The sequence below is a fragment of the Octopus bimaculoides genome, chromosome 7 (assembly GCF_046866305.1).
Source record: "Octopus bimaculoides isolate indiv1 chromosome 7, ASM4686630v1, whole genome shotgun sequence".
Classification (NCBI taxonomy): domain Eukaryota; kingdom Metazoa; phylum Mollusca; class Cephalopoda; order Octopoda; family Octopodidae; genus Octopus; species Octopus bimaculoides.
Window position 1 is genome coordinate 31,828,621 of NC_142934.1, and position 24,051 is coordinate 31,852,671.

Consider the following 24,051-nt stretch of genomic DNA (forward strand, 5'->3'; position numbering starts at 1 on the left):
GAGATCTCTGAAGCTTGCCCATATGATGCACAAAAAGGCAAAATAATAATAAATGTCTGTGTTCTTGTTAAATATTGAATATCATTGTATTTATCTGGCATTGGTTTGGTACTTGTCTCTCAGACACAGTCTCTGCTAGCAGTCAAAACTCTCTTGAGATACACTGATACATACATTCTTGTCTAATCATCTTGCATCCTGTGGGCACATTGTGACACTTTGCCATCATTATTTTTCTTTCCAGTTCCATCCACAATATTCCCACCCACTATTATATAATGTGAGGTAGCCATATATTTTCTCTGCAGCAAGAAACCTGTTATTGTCTCTTCTTTCATACTTTAACTTCTCAATATCTTGCATAAATCTGCCTCCATTTCTGTTATATTCAAATTCAATCAAGAGGGTTCTTTAGTCTTGCAAGTTATATGGCAACCTCACTGGTTCTGGCGCCATGCAAAAACACACACACACACACACACCCAGTAAAGTGGTTGGCTTTAGGAAGGGTATCCATTCATAGAAACCATGCCAAAGTGGGTATCGGAGCACGGCACAGTTCTCCAGCTTGCCAGACCCTGTCAAACTATCCAGCCCATGTTTGTATGAAAGACAAAACATGTGGTGGTGGTGGTAGTGGCTGCATTTGGCCATGCTAAAAACAAAATGAATTCTTTCACTAATTAGTAATGCTAAACATAAAAAAAGGACCAAAATAGGAACCAAAATGTACAGTAGACGTAATGAAAAGCAGAACAGTCAGAAGTGAAGAACATTTCATAGACTTAAAAAAATAAATGTAGCATTGCATTGAATGTAATACTACAGTTTTGCCATTTTGATTCCAGGTGACCCTGACAGTGTTGCAGGTGTATTTGGACAACATGCTCTTTACAAGATGTTGGGTTATTTCAGTTTAATAGGCCTACTGCGAATGCATTCACTTTTGGGCGATTACTATCAAGCCTTGAAAGTTCTAGAAAACATTGATTTTAATCAAACTGTAAGTTTCCCGTATTTTATATTCCTAATTTAGTATTTTAATTCATTATATATATATATATATATATATATATATATATATATATATATATATATATATATATATATATATTCCTTATTTGTTCTTTGCTGACATGGCATGTATGTTTATAACTCACTTGCAATTTTTTTATTTGTATTGTAAAGCTGTTGTTGTTTAGTAGCTGGTCATCTCTAACTGAGCAGAGTTGGCATTCCAGTCATGACCATCCTGTCTTTCCCTTGAGCATAGCTTATCCAGGACTACATTATCCAACATGTCCCTTTCTTTTCAAAGTGGTGGGGTGTAGTTAGAGATATTTGGCTGCTATTTTTAACAAGTTGGGGGAATCATACACAAGTTTTCTTGGCTCATTATTTTGAAGTATTTTGTCATTGTGCTTGACTATCAGTCTTTGGCCCTTAATAACAAGTTCAGCATGGGAACATCAAGGACACAGGTTGTATTTTGACTTTAATTATTACATTGAATCCCTAATCAACAAATTTATTCATTGAGCCTTTTGATACCAGCTCACTTGAGACTGCCCATTGGTTATATGATCTGGCTTCTCACAACAGCCCTACAGTATCGTTCTAAAAATTAAGTTACCTCATCAAAATCTCAAAACTACAAGATAATGCTTCGTTGAATTCAAAATAATATGAATAAAGAAGCATTGCTTTTGACAGAATAATGTAAATACTAATTAAGTTATGTTCAAAACACCAGCTTAATGGCCAAGTTTTTTATTACTAAGTTCTTCATTATTTTCAAAATTAACTGAAACTAAGGCAGTGTATTTCAGTAGAAATATGGTAACAAAAAGGTTAATGTGTATGCAGCCCTATAACTTGGGGTTAGATTGTTTGCAAAGATTTATAATTGAAATATACTGTTAACTAGATTAAAATTTCTTTTAGCCTGACGTTTTTCTGGAGAATTTAAATGAAGCTAACAATTTCTAATATTCCCACTTTCAGAATAAATATTCTTGTGTGCCAGCATGCCAGATCACCACCTTTTATTATGTTGGATTTGCCTATATGATGATGCGCCGGTACCAAGATGCCATTCGTACATTCTCCAACATTTTACTCTATATCCAGCGTACTGAACAGATGTTCCAGTATAAGGTTCAGCTGTATGACCAGGTATGGATGTCACTGTTAATACTTCATTCATTATTTTAATTGAGAGAAAGGCCTCAGGATGGCAGAATCATTAGCAGTCAGACAAAATGTTGATGACATTTCATCTGTCTTTATATTCTTTCAAATTCTGCTAAGATCAACTTTGTCCTTCATCCTTTCAGGCTCAATAAATTATCATTCAAGCATTGGGGTCAGTGTAATCAAATATGATAGAATAGCTATGACACTACAGAGCATGTATTTATATAATTCGGTTGTATGATGTCACTGTTAATACTACACTTATTATTTTAGTCTAAATATTGCACAGAAGCTGTGTGGTCGAGGTGTTAAACTACTGAGCTTATATTTGTAACTTCAAATCTCATGCTCCTTGTCAAAACATTTAACTCTACATGTTTCGCATTGTATCACTCTAGCCTGGTTAGCTGCAGGAAAGGTATCTCGTACTGAAATGTCTGGCTTTGATTAATATTACATGTTTGGCCAGACCAGATATCAGTTACTTATGTCACTTTGTTAAAATCTAGCTATATATTATATGTATTGTTTTCATTACTATCACTTTATGCTAATTTTTACATGTACAGTTACTGCACATCCTGTTTCTCTAATCACTGCTTAGACAAGTAGTGAAGTCTTTTGTGAGGACGTTGAAGAGGATCTAAACATGTTCAGAGTTGTTTCCCTATGCTTGTCAGAATAATTTGACTGTATGGAGCATTGACTAATATTGTCTTAGGCTCACTACACATTTTTTTCAGTGATCACTATATTAAATATATCAGCACTAACTTAACTATTGTTTTTTTTTTTCCTACTGGTGGTGTTTCTGCGTAATTTCTCTTAGTAATCTATTTTCTACTGTATACAGAGGTCTGTTCCTCATTAAATCAGTAACTGAGTTTTAATTACTTGTTGCTAACTAATCATGTTTTAACCTTTTGATGATATATTCCTGAAAGATACCTGCTTTTGCCACTGTTTTTCTTCTCTTCTCTTCACTTTACAGATCAACAAAATGAATGATAAAATGTACATGTTGTTGGCCATCTGCTTGGTTCTTCATCCGATGCGTATTGATGAAAGTGTTCATTTCAGGTTACGGGAAAAATGTGGAGACAGTATGTTAAAAATGCAAATGGGGTGAGTCAGTTCTTTTCATATTTGATCCCTTTTCTTTTAGACACCATTTCGAGCGTGGCCGTTTTCGTGCGGGTGACACGTAAAAGCACCCACTACACTCTCTGAGTGGTTGGCGTTAGGAAGGGCATCCAGCTGTAGAAACTCTGCCAAATCAGACTGGAGCCTGGTGTTGCCATCCGGTTTCACCAGTCCTCAGTCAAATCGTCCAACCCATGCTAGCATGGAAAGCGGACGTTAAACGATGATGATGATGATGATGATGATGATGTTAGCACTGAATTCTAAATGTTGCTGAGGAAAAAAGAAATGAAATTTAATTCTTTTGATACCAACTGGCTGCCTGAGCCCAACCCTGGTTCTATGATGTCCCAGACAGTTTAGATAATGACAGAATTATTGCACTCAATTAGGCAATTCTCATCATTATCTTCATCATTTAGCATCTGCTTTTCATGCTGGCATAGGTTGGGCGGTTTGACCGAAGCTGGTAAGATGGAAGGCTGCACCAGATTCCAATCTGATTCAGCTTGTTTTCTATGGCTGGATGCCTTTCCTAATACAAATCACACCAAGAGTGGAGTGTAGTGGTACCTTTTACGTGCCAGTTACATGACACCAGCATTGGCCCTGTATACAATTTCACTTGGCTTAAGGGGTTTTCTCAAGCACAGCATATCGCCAAAGGTCTCGATCACTTATTGACTTTGTGAGGCCCAATGTTTGAAGGGTGCTTTTTATGTGCCAATTACATGACCTTGGCATCAGCCTTAACTATGATTTCACTTGGTTTCACAGATTTTCTCCAGCACAGCATATTGCCAAAGGTTTCGGTCAATAGTCATTTCCTCCATGAGGCTTGATGTTCAAAGATCATGTTTCACCACCTTGTCTCGTGTCTTCCTGGGTCTACCCCTTCCACAGGTTCCCTCCACAGTTACAGATTAGCGCTTCTTTACACAACTGTCTTCGTCCATATGCATCATGTGACCATACCAACACAGTCGTCTCTCTTGCACACTGAATCTCTTACCTCTTATGTCCAACTTTTCTCTCAAGACGCTTACATGCTCTCCTACATGCACACTGACATTGCATATCCATTGAAACATACCAGCTTTATTTCTTTCGAGTCTTTGCATGTCCTTGGTGGTCACGGCCCATGTAGCATGGCTGTTTGCACACGGGCATCATACAATCTGGCTTTCACTTTGAAGGAGAGGCCCTTAGTTACCCACAGAAGTAGAAGCTCTCTGAACTTTGCCCAGCCTATTATTCTAACAGCTACACTCTGAGCATTCGCTTCTGCTTCTGACTTAGTCACCTAGATAATGGAGGCTATCAACTACTTCTAGCTTTCCCCACTGGCATTTGATGGGGTCTATTTTCTGTACATTTTTAGTGTTTATTGTACCTGTGCTATATTTGTATTTTCCTGAATTGCTTTAGTTTCAATATTGATCTTGCCGATACATGTTCCTAAAACCAAAGATCACCACTAATGTCTTTGCCAGCAATGATGATGATTATAGGACAAAGAGGAAGTGATCCAAGGAGTAGGGGCTATAGTGTTTCTAATGTTTAAATAGGATTGTTGTTGCTGAAAGGGAAATATTTTGTATCTCCATGCTTACTTGAATCTGCTTTATTAATCCTAAGTTTGTTTTACTTTTTATTTGCAGAAGTATAAATGATTTTGAGCAGTGCTTCAGTAGAGCCTGTCCGAAATTCTTGTCTCCTGTTACACCTGATTATGAAAAGGAAAATATGAACTTCAGCAAGGTATCTTTATATTTTATTTTGCTTTATATCTTTTATATTAAATGTGTATATATATATATATATATATATATATATATATATATATATACTAGCAGTATAACCCGACCTTGTCCGGGTGTGACTTATGCCATCTACGATAAGTCTTGCTAGCTGAAAATCAACTAAAAAAGAAAGCCTTACAACGAAAAAACCCTTATGATGTAAATATGTTCATAATTCAAAAGACAATGAAATTAATAGGGAAAGTCTGAAGGCTGTTTTGCGTAAAATTATTAAGCATACGTAAATTTCATCCGTGTAATTGGCTATAGAAATGCTTGTGCAAAACAACTTTTTGCGCTGCCCTGATTATACATAGCAGGGTAATCCCTTTTCACAGGAGCTAGGATGGCAATTTGTGATGAAGCAATTGCTGGCGATCTGTTGGTAAACAGTTTTGCTAGAATTCTATCAGATTGGGCAGAAGGTGTTGATGCACCATTTTGCATTATGTTCAAAGTAGCTACTGGAATGTGGTGAATTGCTGCAGTCTGTGGCTGTCATTTTAAACCGGTTGCTGTCTTTCCTCAGCAAACTCTCTTCTTTGGAGGCATAATCTATGTATATATTAAACAGAACAACAAAAGTTATAATAGATGGCAGGGTCGGTACTTTTCACATATCTGTAACTTTTCAGATTAACACCCGCACGATTACCCAACCCTAATCCTAACACTAACCCTAACCCTAACACCCTAGTGAAAATCGTGGTAAATTTACAAAACATTGACGAACATGAGTTATATTTTACTGAATGATTGTGTACTTGCACGTGTATGCTTTTGAGAGAGCGAGAGACGGGGAGAGAAAGGAATAGGGGTAGTTAAAAGTTTTCTTATGACTGCTTCTCTTCACTGCCTATTACTTCATTAGAAATCTAAAGATGCACATAAGCACATAATAGAGAAAAATGAAACAAATATGGACGACTTGCTCCGAAACACCACCGAGTGGGGAACACTTCTCAAAAACAACCTGCAGTTGTTTACTTCAAAACTCCTACATGCTTGAAATGTACATACATCAAGGTACATTTGTACAAAATTTCATGAAAAAATATTCATTTTCCTGGAAGTTAAGAGGAATTTAAGTGGAATTGCCGAATATTGTACCCCACCCCCTTCCAAAACACTTTCACCGAAAATTTTTGTATATTTGGAATCTACATAATAAATAATATATGCATAGAAAATTTCATAAAAAAATATTCATTTTTATGAAAGTTACGACCTTCCAAAGTTGGGGGATACAACTCTGTAGTTATGCCATCAATGTTTTGTAAATATACCACGATGTGAATGATTGTTTACTTGCACGCGTATACGTTTGAGAGAGGAAGAGGGGGAGAAATGAATAGAGATTGAGAGCAATGTGTATGTTGTTGTCACAGGTCATGTATGTGTGGTTGTGTGTGTTTTTACGTATCTATGTTATGAAAAATAGGTAAAGAATACTGAGATGAAAGTTTAATCTATGATGTTATATGTATCACTTTCTCTCTCTCTCCCTCTTTTACTTTTACTCTCTATATTTTTATGTTGAGCGCGTGTGTAAGAATGGCGTTCCAGGTAGCAGGGATGAAATATAAAAGTTGCTAGAAACAACAGCCAAATCTCCCTTAAATCACACAAAGTAAACGGAATTTAAAAAATCTAATTACTGCACTGGAAAGTTCAGATCGAGAAAATTCCATTGATGTAAAAATTTTTACGAAAAAGTGGAAAATGTGGATTTCTATAAACATTCAAAAAGGCTTCACACAAACACACAATTTCAGATTTATATATTAAGATATATATGTATATATATATATATATATAAACATCGTTTAACGTCCGCTTTCCATGCTAGCATGGGTTGGACGATTTGACTGAGGAGACTGGCAAGCCAGAAGGCTGTACCAGGCTCCAATCTGATCTGGCAGAGTTTCTACAGCTGGATGCCCTTCCTAACACCAACCACTCCGAGTGTGTAGTGGGTGCTTTTACGTGCCACCTGCACGAGGGCCAGTCACGTGGTACTGGCAACAGCCATGCTCAAAATGGTGTTTTTTACATGCCACCTGCACAGGAGCCAGTCCAGCGGCACTGGCAACGACATCGCTTGAATGATTTTCTAACGTGCCACCAGCACAAGTGCTAGAAGGCGACGCTTGTAATGATCACGCTCAAATGGTGCTATTTACGGGTCACTAGCACGAAAGCCAGACAGCTGCTCTAGCAATGAACATGCTCGGACAGTGCTGTTAGTGCTCCACAGGCGCAGGTGCCAGTCATCAAATATGGTTCAATTATGATTTCGGTTTCACTTGCCCCAACAGGTTTTCGCAAGCAGAGTTTAGTGTCCAATGAAGTAAAGATACAAATAAGTGAGCTGGCTACACTACTGGCAGAGGTCGCAGATTATGCTCTCACTTGGCTTGCCGGGTCTTCACACGTACTGCATATTTCCAAAGATGCCGGTCACTAGTCATTGCCTCGGTGAGGCCTAAAGTTCGGAGGTTGTGCTTCACCACCTCATCCCAGGTCTTCCTAGGTCTACCTCTTCCACAGGTTCCCTCAACTGATAGGGTGTGGCACTTTTTCACACAGCTATCCTCATCCATTCTTGCCACATGCCTATACCAGCGCAATTGTCTCTCTTGCACACCACAACCGATGCTTCTTAGGTCTAACTTTTCTCTGTAGGGACTTACACTCTGTCGAGTATGCACACTGACATTACACATCCATCGGAGCATACTGGTTTCATTTCTTGCAAGCTTACGCATCTCCTCAGCAGTCATGGCCCATGTTTCACTACCATGTAGCATGACTGTTTGTACACATGCGTCATACAGTTTGCCTTTTACTCTGAGTGAGAGGCCTTTTGTCACCAGCAGCGGTAAGAGCTCTCTGAACTTTGCCCAGGCTATTCTTATTCTAGCATCTACACTTTCAGCGCACCCTCCACCGCTACTGACTTGGTCATCTAGGTAACAGAAGCTATCAACTACTTCTAGTTTTTCTCCCTGGAGTGTGGCAAAGGTTGCTTTATGCACATTTTCGGTGTTTATTGCTCCTGAGCATCTGCCACATACAAAAACTATCTTGCTAGTTAGCTGTCCTTTGATATTGCTGCGCCTCTTATGTGTCCATAGCTTACACTGGGTACATCTTATGGAATTTCTACCTACACCTTTTCTACAGATCGAGCAGGGCCATCTACCTGAAGGGGTTTGTGTTTTGTCTACCTTCCTACTTATTAGGACTTTGGTTTCAGCTAGGTTGACTCTAAGGCCCTTCGATTCTAGTCCTTGCTTCCACACCTGAAACTTCTCCTCTAGTTCTGATAGTGACTCAGCAATTAGGGCAAGGTCATCTGCATAGAGGAGCTCCCAGGGGCATCCCGTCTTGAATTCCTGTGTTATTGCCTGGAGTACTATGATAAATAGGAGGGGACTGAGGACTGAACCTTGGTGGACCCCTACCTCTACCTGAAATTCTTCACTGTACTCGTTGCCAACCCTCACCTTACTGACAGCGTCCTTGTACATGGTTTGCACAGCTCTCACTAACCACTCATCTATCCCTAGTTACTGCATTGACCACCAGATAAGTGAGCAGGGGACCCTGTCAGAGGCTTTTTCCATGTCAACGAAAGCCAGGTACAGAGGTTTATCTTTGGCTAGGTATTTCTCCTGCAGCTGTCTTACCAGAAATATAGCATCAGTGGTGCTTTTCCCTGACATGAATCCAAACTGCATCTCATCTAAACTGACTCTCTCCCTAATTAGTTGGGCTATGACCCTTTCGATGACCTTCATTACCTGGTCCAACAACTTGATGCCTCTGTAATTGCTTGTGTCTAAAGCGTCACCTTTACCTTAGTAGCAGTTGACTATGGTGCTGCTACACCAGTCATTGGGTATGACTCCTTCGTGTATCACCTGCTTAACTATACGGGTGACTAGGCTATAGCTGACACTGTCAGATATTTTGAGCATCTCTGCAGTGATTCCTGATAGGCCGGGGGTTTTCCCTGTCTTTATACTCTTGATCACTTTATCTACCAAGGTACTGTCAAGTTGGATAGCTGGTCCCTCTGTTGGGTCAACATGCAGCAGACTCTCTTCCTTCCATTCATTCTCTTTATTAAGCAGCCTTTCATAGTGGCGTCTCCAAACCTCTCTCTTTGCAGCCTTGTTTAGTGCAAGTGAGCCATCATCCATGCGGACACATTTCTCTCCTATGATATCATGATTCTCTCTCACACACTGTCTTGCAACACGAAATACTTCAAGTCCTTAGTCCTCACGGTGCAGAACATTGGCAAATTTTTTTCTTATCTGCTTCCCCTCTGGCTAAGTAAACCTGTCTCCTGACTTCCCTTCTGGCAGTCTGATACAATTCCCTGCTACCGCCATTCTTCTAGTCCTTCCAAGCCTGTTTCTTTTGTCTAATAGCCCTGTCAACCACATTGTTCCACCACCACGTTACTTTGGGTTGAGAGGGGACTTTGCACCAGCCACAGATCTGTTCGGTGACTCTCAGCAGATTGTCCCGTGGAAACCTCCAATTGTCTTCCAAGTTGTGTGATGCTATATCCCCTTCTATTTCATCAAATGCTTCGAGTAAGACATTTCTAAACCTCTGTCCATTTGCAGGATCTTTAAGCTTCCAGATCTTTCTCTTCCAAGCTGGTCTACTTCTGTGCATCCATTTAGCTTTGATCCCGAAGTCGCTAACTACTAATCTGTGTTGAGGGAAGGTTTTGGCATTTATAAACAGTCTTCTTTCCCTATTTCTGGTGAGGATGTAGTCGATTTGGCTAGTGTGTCTGCCAGAGCAGTAGGTGACTAGGTGACAGGCAGGTTTCCTGAAGTTGGTATTGCAAACCATAAGATTGTTTGCATCACAGAACTCCAACAGCCTGGTTCCCTTCTCATTGCGGGAACCGAAGCCATAGCCTCCATGTACGCTATGGAAGCCCCCTGCATGTTGCGCAACATGACCATTGAAATCACCAGCCTCAAAGAGAAGGTCGCTGTCATCCGTCAATGAGGTAGTCTGCAAAAGGGTGTCATAGAATTGGTCTTTCTGCCCATCGGGTAGCCCCGGTTGAGGGGCATAGGCCGAGATGACGGTAGCTAACCTATGGTGAAGCACTAATCTAATCTTAAGTACTCTGTCACATACTCTGACTACTTCGATTACTTTATCAACCCATTTCTCTGAAAGAGTATTCCCACGCCCCCGACCCCATCAGTGTTCCCTGTCCAGAAAATCTTGTACCTGTGTTGTTTGCCTGTGAGGAACCTAGCAGAACCTCCTCTCCACCTTACTTCTTGGTTGCAGCACAGATCTACACGTCTCTGTTCAAGCATCTCAACAATCTCACCAGACCTACCTTTCAGTGTGCTGACATTGAGAGTGTCAATTCTGATGGTGTGGGCCAGTGAGACCCTGGGATGGGGGACAGCAGCCTCATGTACCTGAAAAGAAAGCTTGCATTTGGCAGAATTCATAAACGAACAATGCCTACAACCTGCATACACTACACCATCTTTATGTGCTATAAGATCGATAAAAATTCACCTGAGTAGGGGAGGGGATGGCATTAGGCCCTTAGTGTTCGCGGGAGACAACCAAGGATGACAGAGGATAAAAACTTCCGGTTCTGGTTGGGGGTGGGGGTATATCGCAAGCCAGAAAGTTTAAAGCGAGGGCCACTTCTGCACTTTTTATACTATGGTAGACAAATTTCAGAGAGAATGAGTTAAGGAACGATAAACTTTGAATAAAATAACGAAAATAAATAAAGCATGGTGATTAAAAGGAATGCATGAATTTAAGACAAACAGGGAAACAAATCAACAGGCGATGTTTACATGGTAAAGAAATAGATAGATAATAAAGAACGGATGAGGGGCAGGATTATGATCAACGCTGAAATAGGAGTATATGAAAGGTTGAAAGTAAGGTCTTAGCTGTTCATCTTCTGGATTTCGTATTCTGTCAGCAGAGGAAATTCGAAGTCGATTAGGAGAAAGTAGAATATTCAACTGGTTTATATAGAGTTAGGGTGGGGGGGAGATGGCGGACCGTGTAGAAATCAAAGAGGGAGGTGGGGTCAGGCAGTAGATACAGTTACAAAATTGAATGAGACAGCAAATGCCTAAATCATGAGACAGAAGTGAAAAATATTTTTGGGATTCTGGGAAACAGAATTTAATGGAACAGCAATGCAAGCAAGTTTAAGTGAGAGCCACTTCTGCACTTTTATACTATGGCGGACAGATTTAGAGAGAATGAGTTAAAGAAACGATAAACTTGAATAAAGTAAAGAAAATATATATAGTTAATTTTGATACAGGAACTAGAATCTCTGTTCCTCTGGCTAAATCTTGCAGATTTATGATCTGAGAACTTTTTATGGCAAAGTATTCACTTTCTTTCTGTTTCCCACCAGCCTTTATTTTTTGTGTTTAACCCTTTAGCAGATTTCTTTGTCAAATGTAATGCTTGTTTTTTCACACTACTTTGAATTAAGCATGCATTTTCTTGTAGCTTCTAGATTTTAATGATGTTATTTTTACAATGACATAGTAGGGTAAGTGTGAGAGACCAGATCTAACTGGTTTCAATATAAAACAGGAATATTTTGGCCTGATATGGCTGGTTTAAATGCTAAAGGGTTAATTAAAGAAAGTAGTGTAATTTGACATCAAAACGAGTTTATTAAGTTTGTTACAAAGCATTCTTAGCATCTATCAGAAATGTCAAATTTTTTGCATTTACGACTACTTCCTCCAAAGTTGAGCACAATATTACTGTAAGGAATTCTTGTAAATTTAAGTGAGATGGTTTTCAAATTTTGTGTATAGTGTTTGGTAGCTGGGGCTGTCAGCATTTAGTATACTCTTTACCCTGCTTACATGGATTATGCAGAATTTGTTGAGGCAGATTTTCTGTAACCAGATGCCCTTTTTATTGCCAGTCCTCACCTATTTCCAAGTGAGGTAATATATTTTCATGTGACCAAATGTTTTTTCTTGGATGACTGGAAATAAGCAACATTGCTTGCATAACAGCCATGCTCGTTTACAATCATCACATGATGTCAAGACAACAGTGCATGCAAACATACACACACACACTCTCATGTAGTTGGCATTAGGAAGGGCATCCAGCTATAGAAACCTTGCCAAAGTAGTCCTTGACTCGAATCCTTGTCAAACCAACCAACCCATGTTAGCATTGAATATGGATGTTAAATGATGATGATGATAGCAATATACTTCCAGTTTCTATCTACCAAATTCATTCACAAAGCTTTGCTCAGCCCAGGACTATAGTAGAAGACACTTGCTTATGGTGTCGTGCAGTGGGATTGACCCAAGTCACGTGGTTGGAAAGCAAGTTTCTTGTCTGCTACTTCACAGTTGGGTGGGACACGACTTTCTGTAAAGATGAATCATTAAGTAGAATTATTTCAAATGTGAAAGCATATGCATGTCAAACTGATGCCCTGAGTTTGTTTCTTCTTCTTTTCAGTACCCTTATGAATTACAACAGAAAGTTTTTCTACGAGAAGTGGAACAACAATTTAACTCACTCAATATTCGCAGGTAATTTGGTTTTTTAGTGTTACCATCCCTCTTTTCTTTCTCACAGTTAACAGTTATTAAAGATAGCCAACACCAATCACTCACAACATGTTGCATGTCCTGGCAAGGAAAGTAAACTCTTAGTTTTATTTTCCCTACATGGAACTCCACAGTTAAAGAAAAGTCTTGAGAGAACTGACATTTTCTTGGCAAAGCATCATTGGTGAAGTTGTTGATAACAACATCCTTCCTCAATGTATTACAAATGATGCAAATACCTTTCTTGTTGAACTATTGTTTCTTGTCAACATCTCCATTTTTCCAGTTTTGGGTGGGCTTTTTTTTTTCTTTTTTCTTTTTTTTACATGATATTTCATGTGATTACTATTTTATGATCAATCTCTGTTCCTTGTATCATCATCATACTCGTTTAACGTCCGCTTTCCATGCTAGCATGGGTTGGACGATTTGACTGAAGATTGGTGAACCAGGTGACTACACCAGGATCCAATCTGATTTGGCAGAGTTTCTACAGCTGGATGCCCTTCCTAACGCCAACCACTCCGAGAGTGTAGTGGGTGCTTTTACGTGCCACCGGCATGAAGGCCAGTCAGGCGGTACTGGCAACGGCCACGCTCGAAAAGGTGTATGTTACGTGCCACATGCACAGGAGCCAGTCCAGCGGTACTGGCAACGATCTCGCTCGAATGTCTTTTCACTTGCCACTGGCAAATGGTGCTATTTACGTGCCACCGGCACGGAAGCCAGACAGCTGGTGCTCTGGCAACAATCACGCTCGGATGGTGCTCTTAGTGCTCCACTGGTACAGGTGCCATCACGATTTCGCTTTCACTTGCCTCAACACTTGTATATGTCTGTAAAAAATTAGGGATCAGTTGGTGGCCACAGGTCTAGGCTAAAGTATTTAGAGATGTAGGTTTTACACTGATATCTCTAATGTTGATAGTGTATTACTGTGGCTCTTGTAAATTCTATCAGCAATGATAGAGACTAAGTGACAATAAGGTTTAGGTGCTAGACTTTCTGGTGCTGCACAGTCATGATTCAAACCTCTCTATTGCAACCATTGCAATATACCTGCTATTATTTCAGTTGTATGGTTTAGCTATACTCCCACAGTGAAGACATTTACTATAATGGTATGCATGTTAGTTGCACTAACAGCATAACATTATAAGTTTCCCAGCAGGTAGTGAATCCTGTAATCCAGTGAACTTTAGAAGCTTCATATTTATGTAGTCAATCTGAGAGTATATCATCTCAGAACTAATGAATATAGTCAGTGTCTCAGCTAATAATCCACCACACTGTCCATGTGTTCAAGTATCTGAGCTACTCAAATAATTTTGTGATTTGTTCTTTGATATTTTCTGAGTTTTGATACAATCGTAACTTTTTTTTTTTTCTCTCTTCAGTTTCCTCAAGTTATACACTACCTTGCCTATTCCAAAGTTGGCAGCTATGATTGACATTGTAAGTTCTCTTTCTTTGTACTGTGACACTAGTATACTAAAATACTGTCAATGTTTCTGAAATCTCAAAGAACTTTTAAAGACCAATGTTTAACCCTACTCTTAAAGTGTTCAGATCATGAGAAATAAATCTCCCTTGCTTATGATTCTGCCATGTTTCGAATAACATGTTCTGCTAATCTGTGGTAGATCAGACCATCTCTGGTATTTTATCTATAACTATAATGTTGATTCTGGAGTACTGGAAGTTAAAGTCAACCTTCACTGGATTTGAACTCAAAGCATAGAGGGACATAAGTATATACTGTAATCATTTTGTCTGGCATATATGAATGTATTTGAGTGTGTGTATAGTATAGGTTATTTAAAATGTGTTTGCAATAAGTGTCGCGTGTGGAGATAAATGCAATTGCCAAACTTTCATAAATCCATTTATTATTTCATTCTTTTGCATTTCAATTTGTACCCAGAAATTTTCTACAACTGCACACCAGAAGAAATGAAAAAATGAGTAATTTTATCTCCTAAAAATTCTTACTGTCTTGCAATAAATGAAAATGTTCTTAATATTATACCAGAGACACTTAAAACATACTTAAGCACAGATTCAGTGTCTTGCAATAATGAAGAGGAAGTTCAGAGCTATCTATTTGAATTCATAAACTCACTCAATCCATCTGGTATGCTTCCTCATCGCCTCAACTTAAAAGTAGGGGCTATTGTAATGCTGCTAAGAAATCTTTTGATCAGTCAAGGATTATGTAATGGAACTCTCATTAAAGGGCAAAGACTTCATGAACATTGTGTAGAGGCATCATTGGTAACAGGCTCCAACAGAGGCCGTACAGTTCTAATTCCCAGAATTAAACTTAGCCCAAGTGATGCAGATATGCCTTTCACACATACTTCAGTTTCCACTTCAACTTGCATTTTCAGTGACAATAAGGTTCAAGGGCAAACATTTGAAAAAAGTTGGAATACATTTGCCTCAACCAGTATTTTCTCATGGCCTATTATATGTTGCATTTTCAAGAGCACGAGTTATGACACTCAACTGGGATAACAAACAAGGCCAAAAACATGGTGTAACATACACACAAAATATTGTCTACCATGAAGTACTGTGTGGAAGACCACTGCACCAGCTGCTCCATCATTACACATCCACATTACACCTTTAAGATCAGGGAACCAGTTAGGGACCTGCTGGATCTCTCGGCATACCAGCAAACCACAAAATCGCACCTGCCAGCATCACCGCTACCTCCAAGCCCATCATATGTATGTGTCTGTGTTTGTCCCATCCACCATTGCTTGACAACCAATGTTGGTGCATTTGCGTCCCTGTAATTTAGCTGTTCAGAAGAGACTGATAGAATAAGCACTAGGCTTACAGGGAAAAAGGCCAGGGGTCAATTTCTTTGATTAAAGGGTGATGCTCCAGCATGGCCACCACTAAATGATTAAAACAAGTGAAAGAATAAAAGACTACCAGAAAAACGTTCCATACAACTAAACCAAGATTGTTCTTTGAATGTGTAAGATGCATTTTAAGGTTAAATAGTAATTCCGTTTACGTTTGTGTAACAGATATTTTGGTTGGATTATATAGTCATTGGTGTTTTTACTTTCTATATTCTGTAACTGTCACAATATACTTTTCTAGGCCTGAAATTTTTGTGGGGAGGGGGCCAGTTGATTAGATCGACCCCAGTACACAACTGGCACTTTATCAACCCCTAAAGAACGAAAGGTAAAGTCGACCTTGGCAGAATTTGAACTCAGAACGTAAAGACAGACTGTCATAATATGCAAACATTTCTCATGGCACCAGTACACTGTTTACAGATGCTTACATTCTTTATATTTTCCGTGAATTTTTCATGGTTCCAGCTAGTTATGATTTCTTATATCAATATATGGCCAATTTTTTATTGTCTCTAGGCTCAAGATGTAAAAGAATTTAGATATTGCCAGGTATTTTGTTTGGTGCTCTACCAATTCTACCATTTATCAGGAATGGTTTTAGGGTAGCTACTCATGAATTGTTACCATATGTCCCTTTAAAGCTGTGTGGGACACATGTTTTTTTTTGTGAAATCAGACTGAAGTAAACAAATATACAAATTTGTTAAAAATATCCGCTCTTGCCAACTTAGAAAATAGCAAAAGAAAAGTTCTTATAATTGACAGAATGCCATGTAATTACAGAGGATGGAGGCCAATCAGTTGAGTTGAATAGCAACACTACAGAATGACTCCTACCTTTGTGGTTCAGTACCTAAAACTGAGTCACTGTATTTGACTTATCCCAAGTATTGATCTGCTCTGTCTGTATCATAAATTTTTGTTTTTAAATTAAACTGGTTACTTAACAATAATATATATTTTTTTTTTTTTTACTTTCAGTCTGAACATGAACTACACACTCAGCTCATGTGTTTCAAGGTGAGATTCCTCGGGGATTTTATTGCTTAACCTTTTTTTTAATAGTAATTTCAGTCTAATTATATTTCATAGGAATGATTCAGTAACGATTTTGTGGTCAACAATGTAGTAGTTATTTGTATTGGTAATAGATGAAATTAATTTGTTGTATAGATGTACTGTATACTGGTATACAATATATTGATGTGCATTGGAAATAGATAAAGTGGTCCAGTAGAGCTGGACTTCCAAAACAGTGTTCACCTACAGTACTAAGGAAACACCATTTTAAGTTCATTGTGCTTTGCTATTAAGTATTACTTGTAATTGAAGTTAAATCATGTTAAGCTAAAGGGAAATGAAGGAGTATCATCATCATCTATAGTTACTCATTGTTTTAATGTCTATTTTCCCATGCTTGCATGGATCCGATGAGGATATGTTAAGGTTGGGTTTTCCTATGGCCAGATGTCCTTCCTGTCACCCCCAACCCCATCTCTTGTTTCCAAGTGAGGTAATAACTTCCCAGTCTGTTGAACAGCTAACAGCTTGGACATGTTTTGTGTGGGGGAACTGGAAACAAACAAAGCTTTTTAAGGAGCTTTTTGTTTACAAACCAGTGGAAACAAAGGAAACACAAATGTACATAGATGAACACACATACAAATATATATATATATATATATACACACACATTAGGTCATCCCATAAATAATGCAGTTTTTTTATACTTTTATTTTTTTTAATTAAGATAAGCAAATTTCTTTTTTAATCTGAAATATACTCTCCTTCATTTTCTACAATGCTCTTCCATCTTTCAAAATTCACTTGTCCCTGATGAAAAGTACTTTTCTGACCTCATCTATAGAATTCATGTTTTTCCCATCGAAATGATTTTGAAGACTGCAGAATAAATGATAATCAGATGAGGCAATATTTGGCATATATGGTGGGTGGGGCATCGTTTCCCATTCGAACTGCTCCAGCCTTTGGAATGTCATCTTCACTGTATGTGGCCAAGCATTATACTGATGGAAGAACACCTTTCATCTTGAAACCAAAGGATGTCATTTTTCTTCTAGCGCTGACTTAAGCCACTCAAGCTGCTCACAGTAGAACTCCTTTGTTATTGTTTTGTTTGGGTTTAGAAGTTCAAAGTGGACTAAACCTTTCATATTCCACCAAACAGATAACACCTTACGTGGGTGAAGACCGTCTTTAGCCTGGGGTGCCAATGTTTCTCCTTTCTCTACCCACTGTCTTCAGCGCTTGATATTTTTATAGAGAACCCATTTTTTCATCACCAGTCACTATTTGATCTATTGGATATGACAGCAAAAAAAAGCACACATTCACTCTCTGCACAGGATTATACTCGAAATGTTCGTGAGGAAACCATTGACCCAATTTGCTGACTTTACCAACGGCACACAGGTGTCAAATGGTTGAATGACTAAATCCAAGCTTCTCTGCTAGTTCCTCAACAGTTACAATGGGGTTTTGTTCCACCAAAGTTTGCTGGATGTCCTTGTTGAACTCTACGGATCTTCCAGCATAGGGCTCGCTTTCTAGGCTGTAATTTCCAGCTTGAAATTTCTGGAACCACCGTCAACACTAGTTTATGCTTGTTATCTGATCCCCATATACTGCATAAATATTCCTTGCACTTCCTGTTGTGTTGTTGCCTTTATTGAACTCATAAAGCAAAATATGCCAAATATGTTCCTTTGTCACTTCCATTATAGCTTTGAAAAAATAACTTAAAATTGAACTGACTCTTCAAAACTTAAGAACAAGGTAAAATTACTACCTGCTTTTATAGCAAGTTAATGCAGGTAGTTTATTCTGTCTCCCTCCGACCATACAATTGAAAAAAACCACATTATTTACAGGATGACCCTATATGTATATATATATATATATATATATATATATATATATAAACACACAGACACACAACAGGCTTTTTGAGTTTCTCTCTACCGAATCCACTCATAAGACTTTGATCAGCCTGTAGCTCTAGTAGAAGACGTTTGCCCAACATGCCATATTGTTGGGAAACAAACTTCTCAAACACATTGCCATTTTGTGACTATAATAACTGTATACTCTTTTTAAATAACTGTTTTATAGATCAAATTAAATATTTAAAATTTCAAGATTATTTCTGTAATTTCTGTTTTGTTTTTTAAAGTTAATTTTTAAAAATTGTTTTCATATACAATTTTTTTTGTTAAACTTTTATTTGTAGCACAAAATGAAGAATTTGGTTTGGACAAAAGGCACCAGTGGTCTTGATGGTGAATTTCAGTCCACTTCAGAACTAGATTTCTACATTAATCGGGTATGACAGAATTTTAAATGCTCTTCATTTTCAGTTACCTTCCAGGTTGATGGTAATGTGTGTTTTTGTTGGTGCAGCAAGCCATCTGGTTGATAACAATAAATAAAATATCCTTTTATTTTATGATATGTTAGTGCTTCCAATAGTATTCAATGTGATTGATGCCAGAAAATTGAGTAAATAACCCCAATGGCGTAGATATTTCTGTATTCTAATTGTGAACCAACCAGATATAACTCTTTTCACTCTTAGTTTATATGATATTAGCAGATGTTTATAATCAAACTTGTGAAGCCAATACAATTTCATGAATTGCTCCACTGTGTGTGAAGTGATTTATTATACAAACTTACACTGATAGTTTAGAGAGTGGGTGTGGAAAACTTCTTATATCATTGGAATAACTGATTACACCCACACTCTATGTAAATTTCTAAAATAAAATAAAATAGTATAGTTAATAATATTTCCTTCATTCTTTTTTGTCATTACCATTTTTTTAATAAATATTTACAGAAATCAAATGAAAATACTTAAGCAAAATTGTATTAGAACAATAAAAATTCAGTCCTATATTGGTATAGTGGGAATATTTAAGGTGAAATGCGTTTAGTGATTACTAATTATTGCATTGATATTTTGCTAGAAATTACTGAGTTTTAGCCTTAAATTACTATGCTCTTCCAGATTCAGTTTGCTAATGATTGAACTCACTCAGTGCTCAAAAATCACACACACACACACACTCAAAAGTCAATATTGACCATTTTGCTGTCCCTGGTTTAGACAGTTGACACTACTGACTAATAATATCTCTGTTTTCCAACTGGTAAGAGAAAAAAAAAATCTTTTTAATCTATAAGGCTTCAATTCACAGGGAACTCTGGAGGTGATTTCCAGAAACCCAGTTGTTAATAAAGCAATAGTTCTAATGAGTTTACATGCTTTGTACTAATTTTAATGACCTCCAAACAGGTTAATGGTTAAGACCATTTTGATGGTATTTGAACTTTAAATACCATTAGATATTAAGTCTGAAGCTCTTCTAGTTCTGATCACTCCTCTACCATTTCAGTGTTATTTGTAATAATTCTTATATTTGGCATGATAATTCTTTCTAAATTTTAAATTCGATGATGATTTTTGTGTTTTGCTATATTCCCACCTAACCCAGCTGACAAAGATTTTGCTTTGTTTTTCCTATTATTAGGACATGATCCATGTAGCTGACACAAAGGTAGCCAATCGTTATGGTGACTATTTCATCCGCCAAATCCATAGATTCCAAGAGGTAAGTGCAATTTTCAGTGATTTTTTTTTTTTTTTCCATGTTCTATTATTCTTGGGCAAGCTGGTAGAATCATTAGCAAAATGTTTAGCAGTAATTCTGGGATTTTATGTCAGCTTTGCCTTTCATCCTTTTGTGGTCAAAAGTACTAGTTGAGTACAAAAATTGCTGTCCGTGAAACCATCACTTCTACTGCTGTTTTCAGTCTCTGTATCTTGAATGAGTATGTGGACCCCTCCTAACGAAAGCCAGAGCTTCCTTCAACCACTGCACAATAAATATTAAGAAAAAAAGTGTTATTTAGATATAATTTTTAGTTGTTTACATTATTCTATGCTTGTTTATACTGTTATACATTCACAGTTTACAGATTTCATTATTTAAATTATGAATCATAAATCCTTTTGATAATATCAATATGATTACAAAACTTCTTTGTAGACGATATTTTCTGCTTGGTTGACACTAATTTTCAAATTACTGGAGTATGTTGCTCTACTCATAGCAGTGTATAATTGGCGGTGTGTAAACATCGGAGTGGGCAAAAATACACGTGCAAGTGGAATCTTAGGGTTGCAAAAAAATCAAACTAAGACTTACCCCTCCCTGTTCTATGTGAATAATGTCTGGATGTTCTGGTACCATGGGTTATTTCGATTGACAAAACTGAGATGTAAACAACTGCTTCGATTAGCTGTTATGAATCCTGCTTGAGGCTGACACACTTCAATAACCACTAAATAATCAACACACTTTTTCCATTTTATTTTCACTGTTAACTGTCCCCCTCGTGACCCCCCTTCATATCTACAATGGGGCCACAAACTATACAATGAAAATCCAGAGTTACTCTTGGTCATTGAATTTTTAATAAAAATGCGAAGGTGGTTTATCAGTTCAAAAATTGATATCCATGAAATAATCATACTTTCTGATTTTTTAATGCTAAAAACCTTCCTGACTACTGTCTTTATAATCCTGAAAATATCATAACCATTGGTCCAGCTGTCTGGCCATGAAGAGGGAACAGACAAAGAGATAGACATAACGCCCATTATAGTAAGATAGCAAATCTGCCCGTCTACAATGGGAAATAAAGGAATAATATTGCAAATCTAAACCCTCTAAATTCATGAACTATATGGTGGGGAAATCTAGAGTTAATCTTTGTCGCTGGAATTTAACAAAAAAAAAAAATCAAAGGTTTTCTAAAAAGTCTTCCTGATAACCTCCTCCATAATCCCCAAAAACATTGGGACCATTGGTCAAGCTATTTGACCTTGAAGAGGGGACAGACAGACTGACATAACACCCATTATAGTAAGATGAAAGTTCAAGAAGACTCATCCTCCACAGCAAAAGTTACGGCCATTCCTCCTGGTGAAGAGGATTGGCCTACAAGAGTCATGTTCAGGTATCACATAAACAGCACTTGTGATAGTACCACATTAAGAGCACCCAGTGCACACTATAATGTGCTTGGTGCTAGGAAGGGCATCTAGCCATAGAAACCAAGCCAAACCAGACTAGAACTTGTTACAGATCTCTACCTTGCCAGCTCTGGTCAAACTGTCCAGCCCATGTCAGCATGGAAAATCGACGCTAAAGGAAGAGGATGGTGATGAAGAAGAGATGAATGTAGTCCACTATCTCACAGATTTTGTTTCTAGCCAGCAAAGGAGAAGAAAGGGCGCATTAGATATTATAGTCCAACATACATTATATCTGAAAAGAAAAAGTTTGGATGGTCATATGTTAAAATATTTAAATCATAGATATGCAAGATAAGGTAAAACAATAACAAAAGGTTTGGAAAATTTTATTGCAGAATTTTTCCTTTTAAATAATTTCACCATTTTCTAGCTGTTTCCAATGTGACATTATATATATATATATATATATATGTATATATATATATATATATGTATATATATATATATATATATGTATATATATATATATATATATATGTATATATATATATATATTTATATGTATATGTATATATATATATATATATATATATATATATACACACACATACATACATACATACAAGGGTAAGGTCAAGGGATCCAAGTGTAAGAAGTTTGTAAACTTCAAGCAGTCTGTGGCAGGAAGTTACCATATAACTTATGGTTAGTTGCTAACTCTAGTTTGGATTTGTATGTTTGTGTGTGTGTGTGTGTGTGTAGATATATATATATACACACACGCACATATATACCTTTCCTTGTTATATTAATATTTTCATTTGTTTACTTTTATTCTTTTCAGGTGATAGACACAATGAAATATATCTCAAACTCAACTTTTTAAAATATGGTTTGTTGGATAAACTGCTATAAAGAGTACACGTGCCTCTAATTTTACTGTGAATCCTCGAATTACATGATCTGTTATTGGAGATCATAGTCTTACATAATGTAATGTCATTTTCAATGTCAAAAAATTATGTAAAAATTGTTTAAAGCTTACAGATTTCTCCATTAAAATAGCATCTTGTAACAATACTGTTTATTTTCTGGTTCACTTTTTTTTAATGCTTTTTTTAGTCAGAAGCAATAAAGCATTCATTCCTCTTGGTAAGAGATGTCTGTATTTAAAATATATATATATTTATATAGGGTTCAGTCCTACTGTGTGACACCGTGGGCAAGTGTCTTCTACTATAGCCTCGGACCAACCAAAGCTTTGTGAGTGGATTTGCTAGACGGAAACTGAAAGAAGCCCATCATATACCATTTGTGTCTGTGTTTGTCCCCCGACTATCATTTAACAATTGATGTTGGTGTTTACATCCCCATAACTTTGCGGTTCTGCAAAAGAGACCAATAGAATAAGTCCTGGGTCGATTTGTTCAACTAAACACGGTGCTCCAGCATGACTACAGTCAAGTGACTGAAACAAACAAAGGGATATATAGAGAGTGGGAGGTGGGGCTGCTGTAAAAAAACCTGGAGTTTTATTAGAAGCATCATGATTGTCATTGTTTTAACATCTACTTTTCCATGCATTGGACAGTTTATTGAGCCACATTTATGGTTCAGTAGTCTTCCTATTGACAACTCTTACCTGTTTCCAAGCAAGGCCTGACATGCTTTTGCAGAATATTAGAAATGTATGACAAGATAAGGAGACACACATAAACATACATACCCACATATATGATGGGCTTCTTTCAGTTTCCGTCTACCAAATCCTCTTCTGAGACTTTGACCTGGGGTTAGAGTAAAACATACTTGTGCAACGTACCACACTGTGATAATGAATCTAGAACCATATGGTTGGGAAACAAACTTCTTAGTCACACAGGCCAATTGTAACAAGCATATATTTGAATTGAATGCATTTCTTAATTACTTGTATCCACTCTTTTACTTGTTTCAGTCTTTTGACTGTGGCCATACTGGAGCACCGCCTTTAGTCGAGCAAATTGACCCCAGGACTTATTCTTTGTAAGCCTAGTACTTATTCTATTGGTCTCTTTTGCCGAACTGCTAAGTTACGGGGACATAAACACACCACCATCGGTTGTCAAGTGATGTTGGGGGGACAAACACATACACACATACATCATCATCATCATCATCATCGTTTAACGTCCGCTTTCCATGCTAGCATGGGTTGGACGATTTGACTGAGGACTGGTGAAACCGGATGGCAACACCAGGCTCCAGTCTGATTTGGCAGAGTTTCTACAGCTGGATGCCCTTCCTAACGCCAACCACTCAGAGAGTGTAGTGGGTGCTTTTACGTGTCACCCGCACGA

At 37.6% G+C, this 24,051-nt stretch overlaps 1 protein-coding gene across 1 annotated transcript in view; it reads left to right on the forward strand.

Moving 5' to 3' along the window:
* The window catches only part of LOC106868606 (eukaryotic translation initiation factor 3 subunit L-like), a 39,428-nt gene extending 16,636 nt beyond the window's left edge, over positions 1-22,792 (forward strand). Inside the window, exons 10-19 of the mRNA XM_089355107.1 lie at positions 849-1,003; positions 2,005-2,175; positions 3,188-3,321; positions 5,001-5,100; positions 12,675-12,748; positions 14,164-14,221; positions 16,630-16,668; positions 18,899-18,991; positions 20,202-20,282; positions 22,557-22,792. Of these exons, the coding sequence (XP_089211233.1) occupies positions 849-1,003; positions 2,005-2,175; positions 3,188-3,321; positions 5,001-5,100; positions 12,675-12,748; positions 14,164-14,221; positions 16,630-16,668; positions 18,899-18,991; positions 20,202-20,282; positions 22,557-22,598 (947 nt within the window). The 3' untranslated portion in view covers positions 22,599-22,792. The remainder of the gene's footprint in view (positions 1-848; positions 1,004-2,004; positions 2,176-3,187; positions 3,322-5,000; positions 5,101-12,674; positions 12,749-14,163; positions 14,222-16,629; positions 16,669-18,898; positions 18,992-20,201; positions 20,283-22,556) is intronic.
* The last annotated feature ends 1,259 nt before the right edge of the window (positions 22,793-24,051 follow it).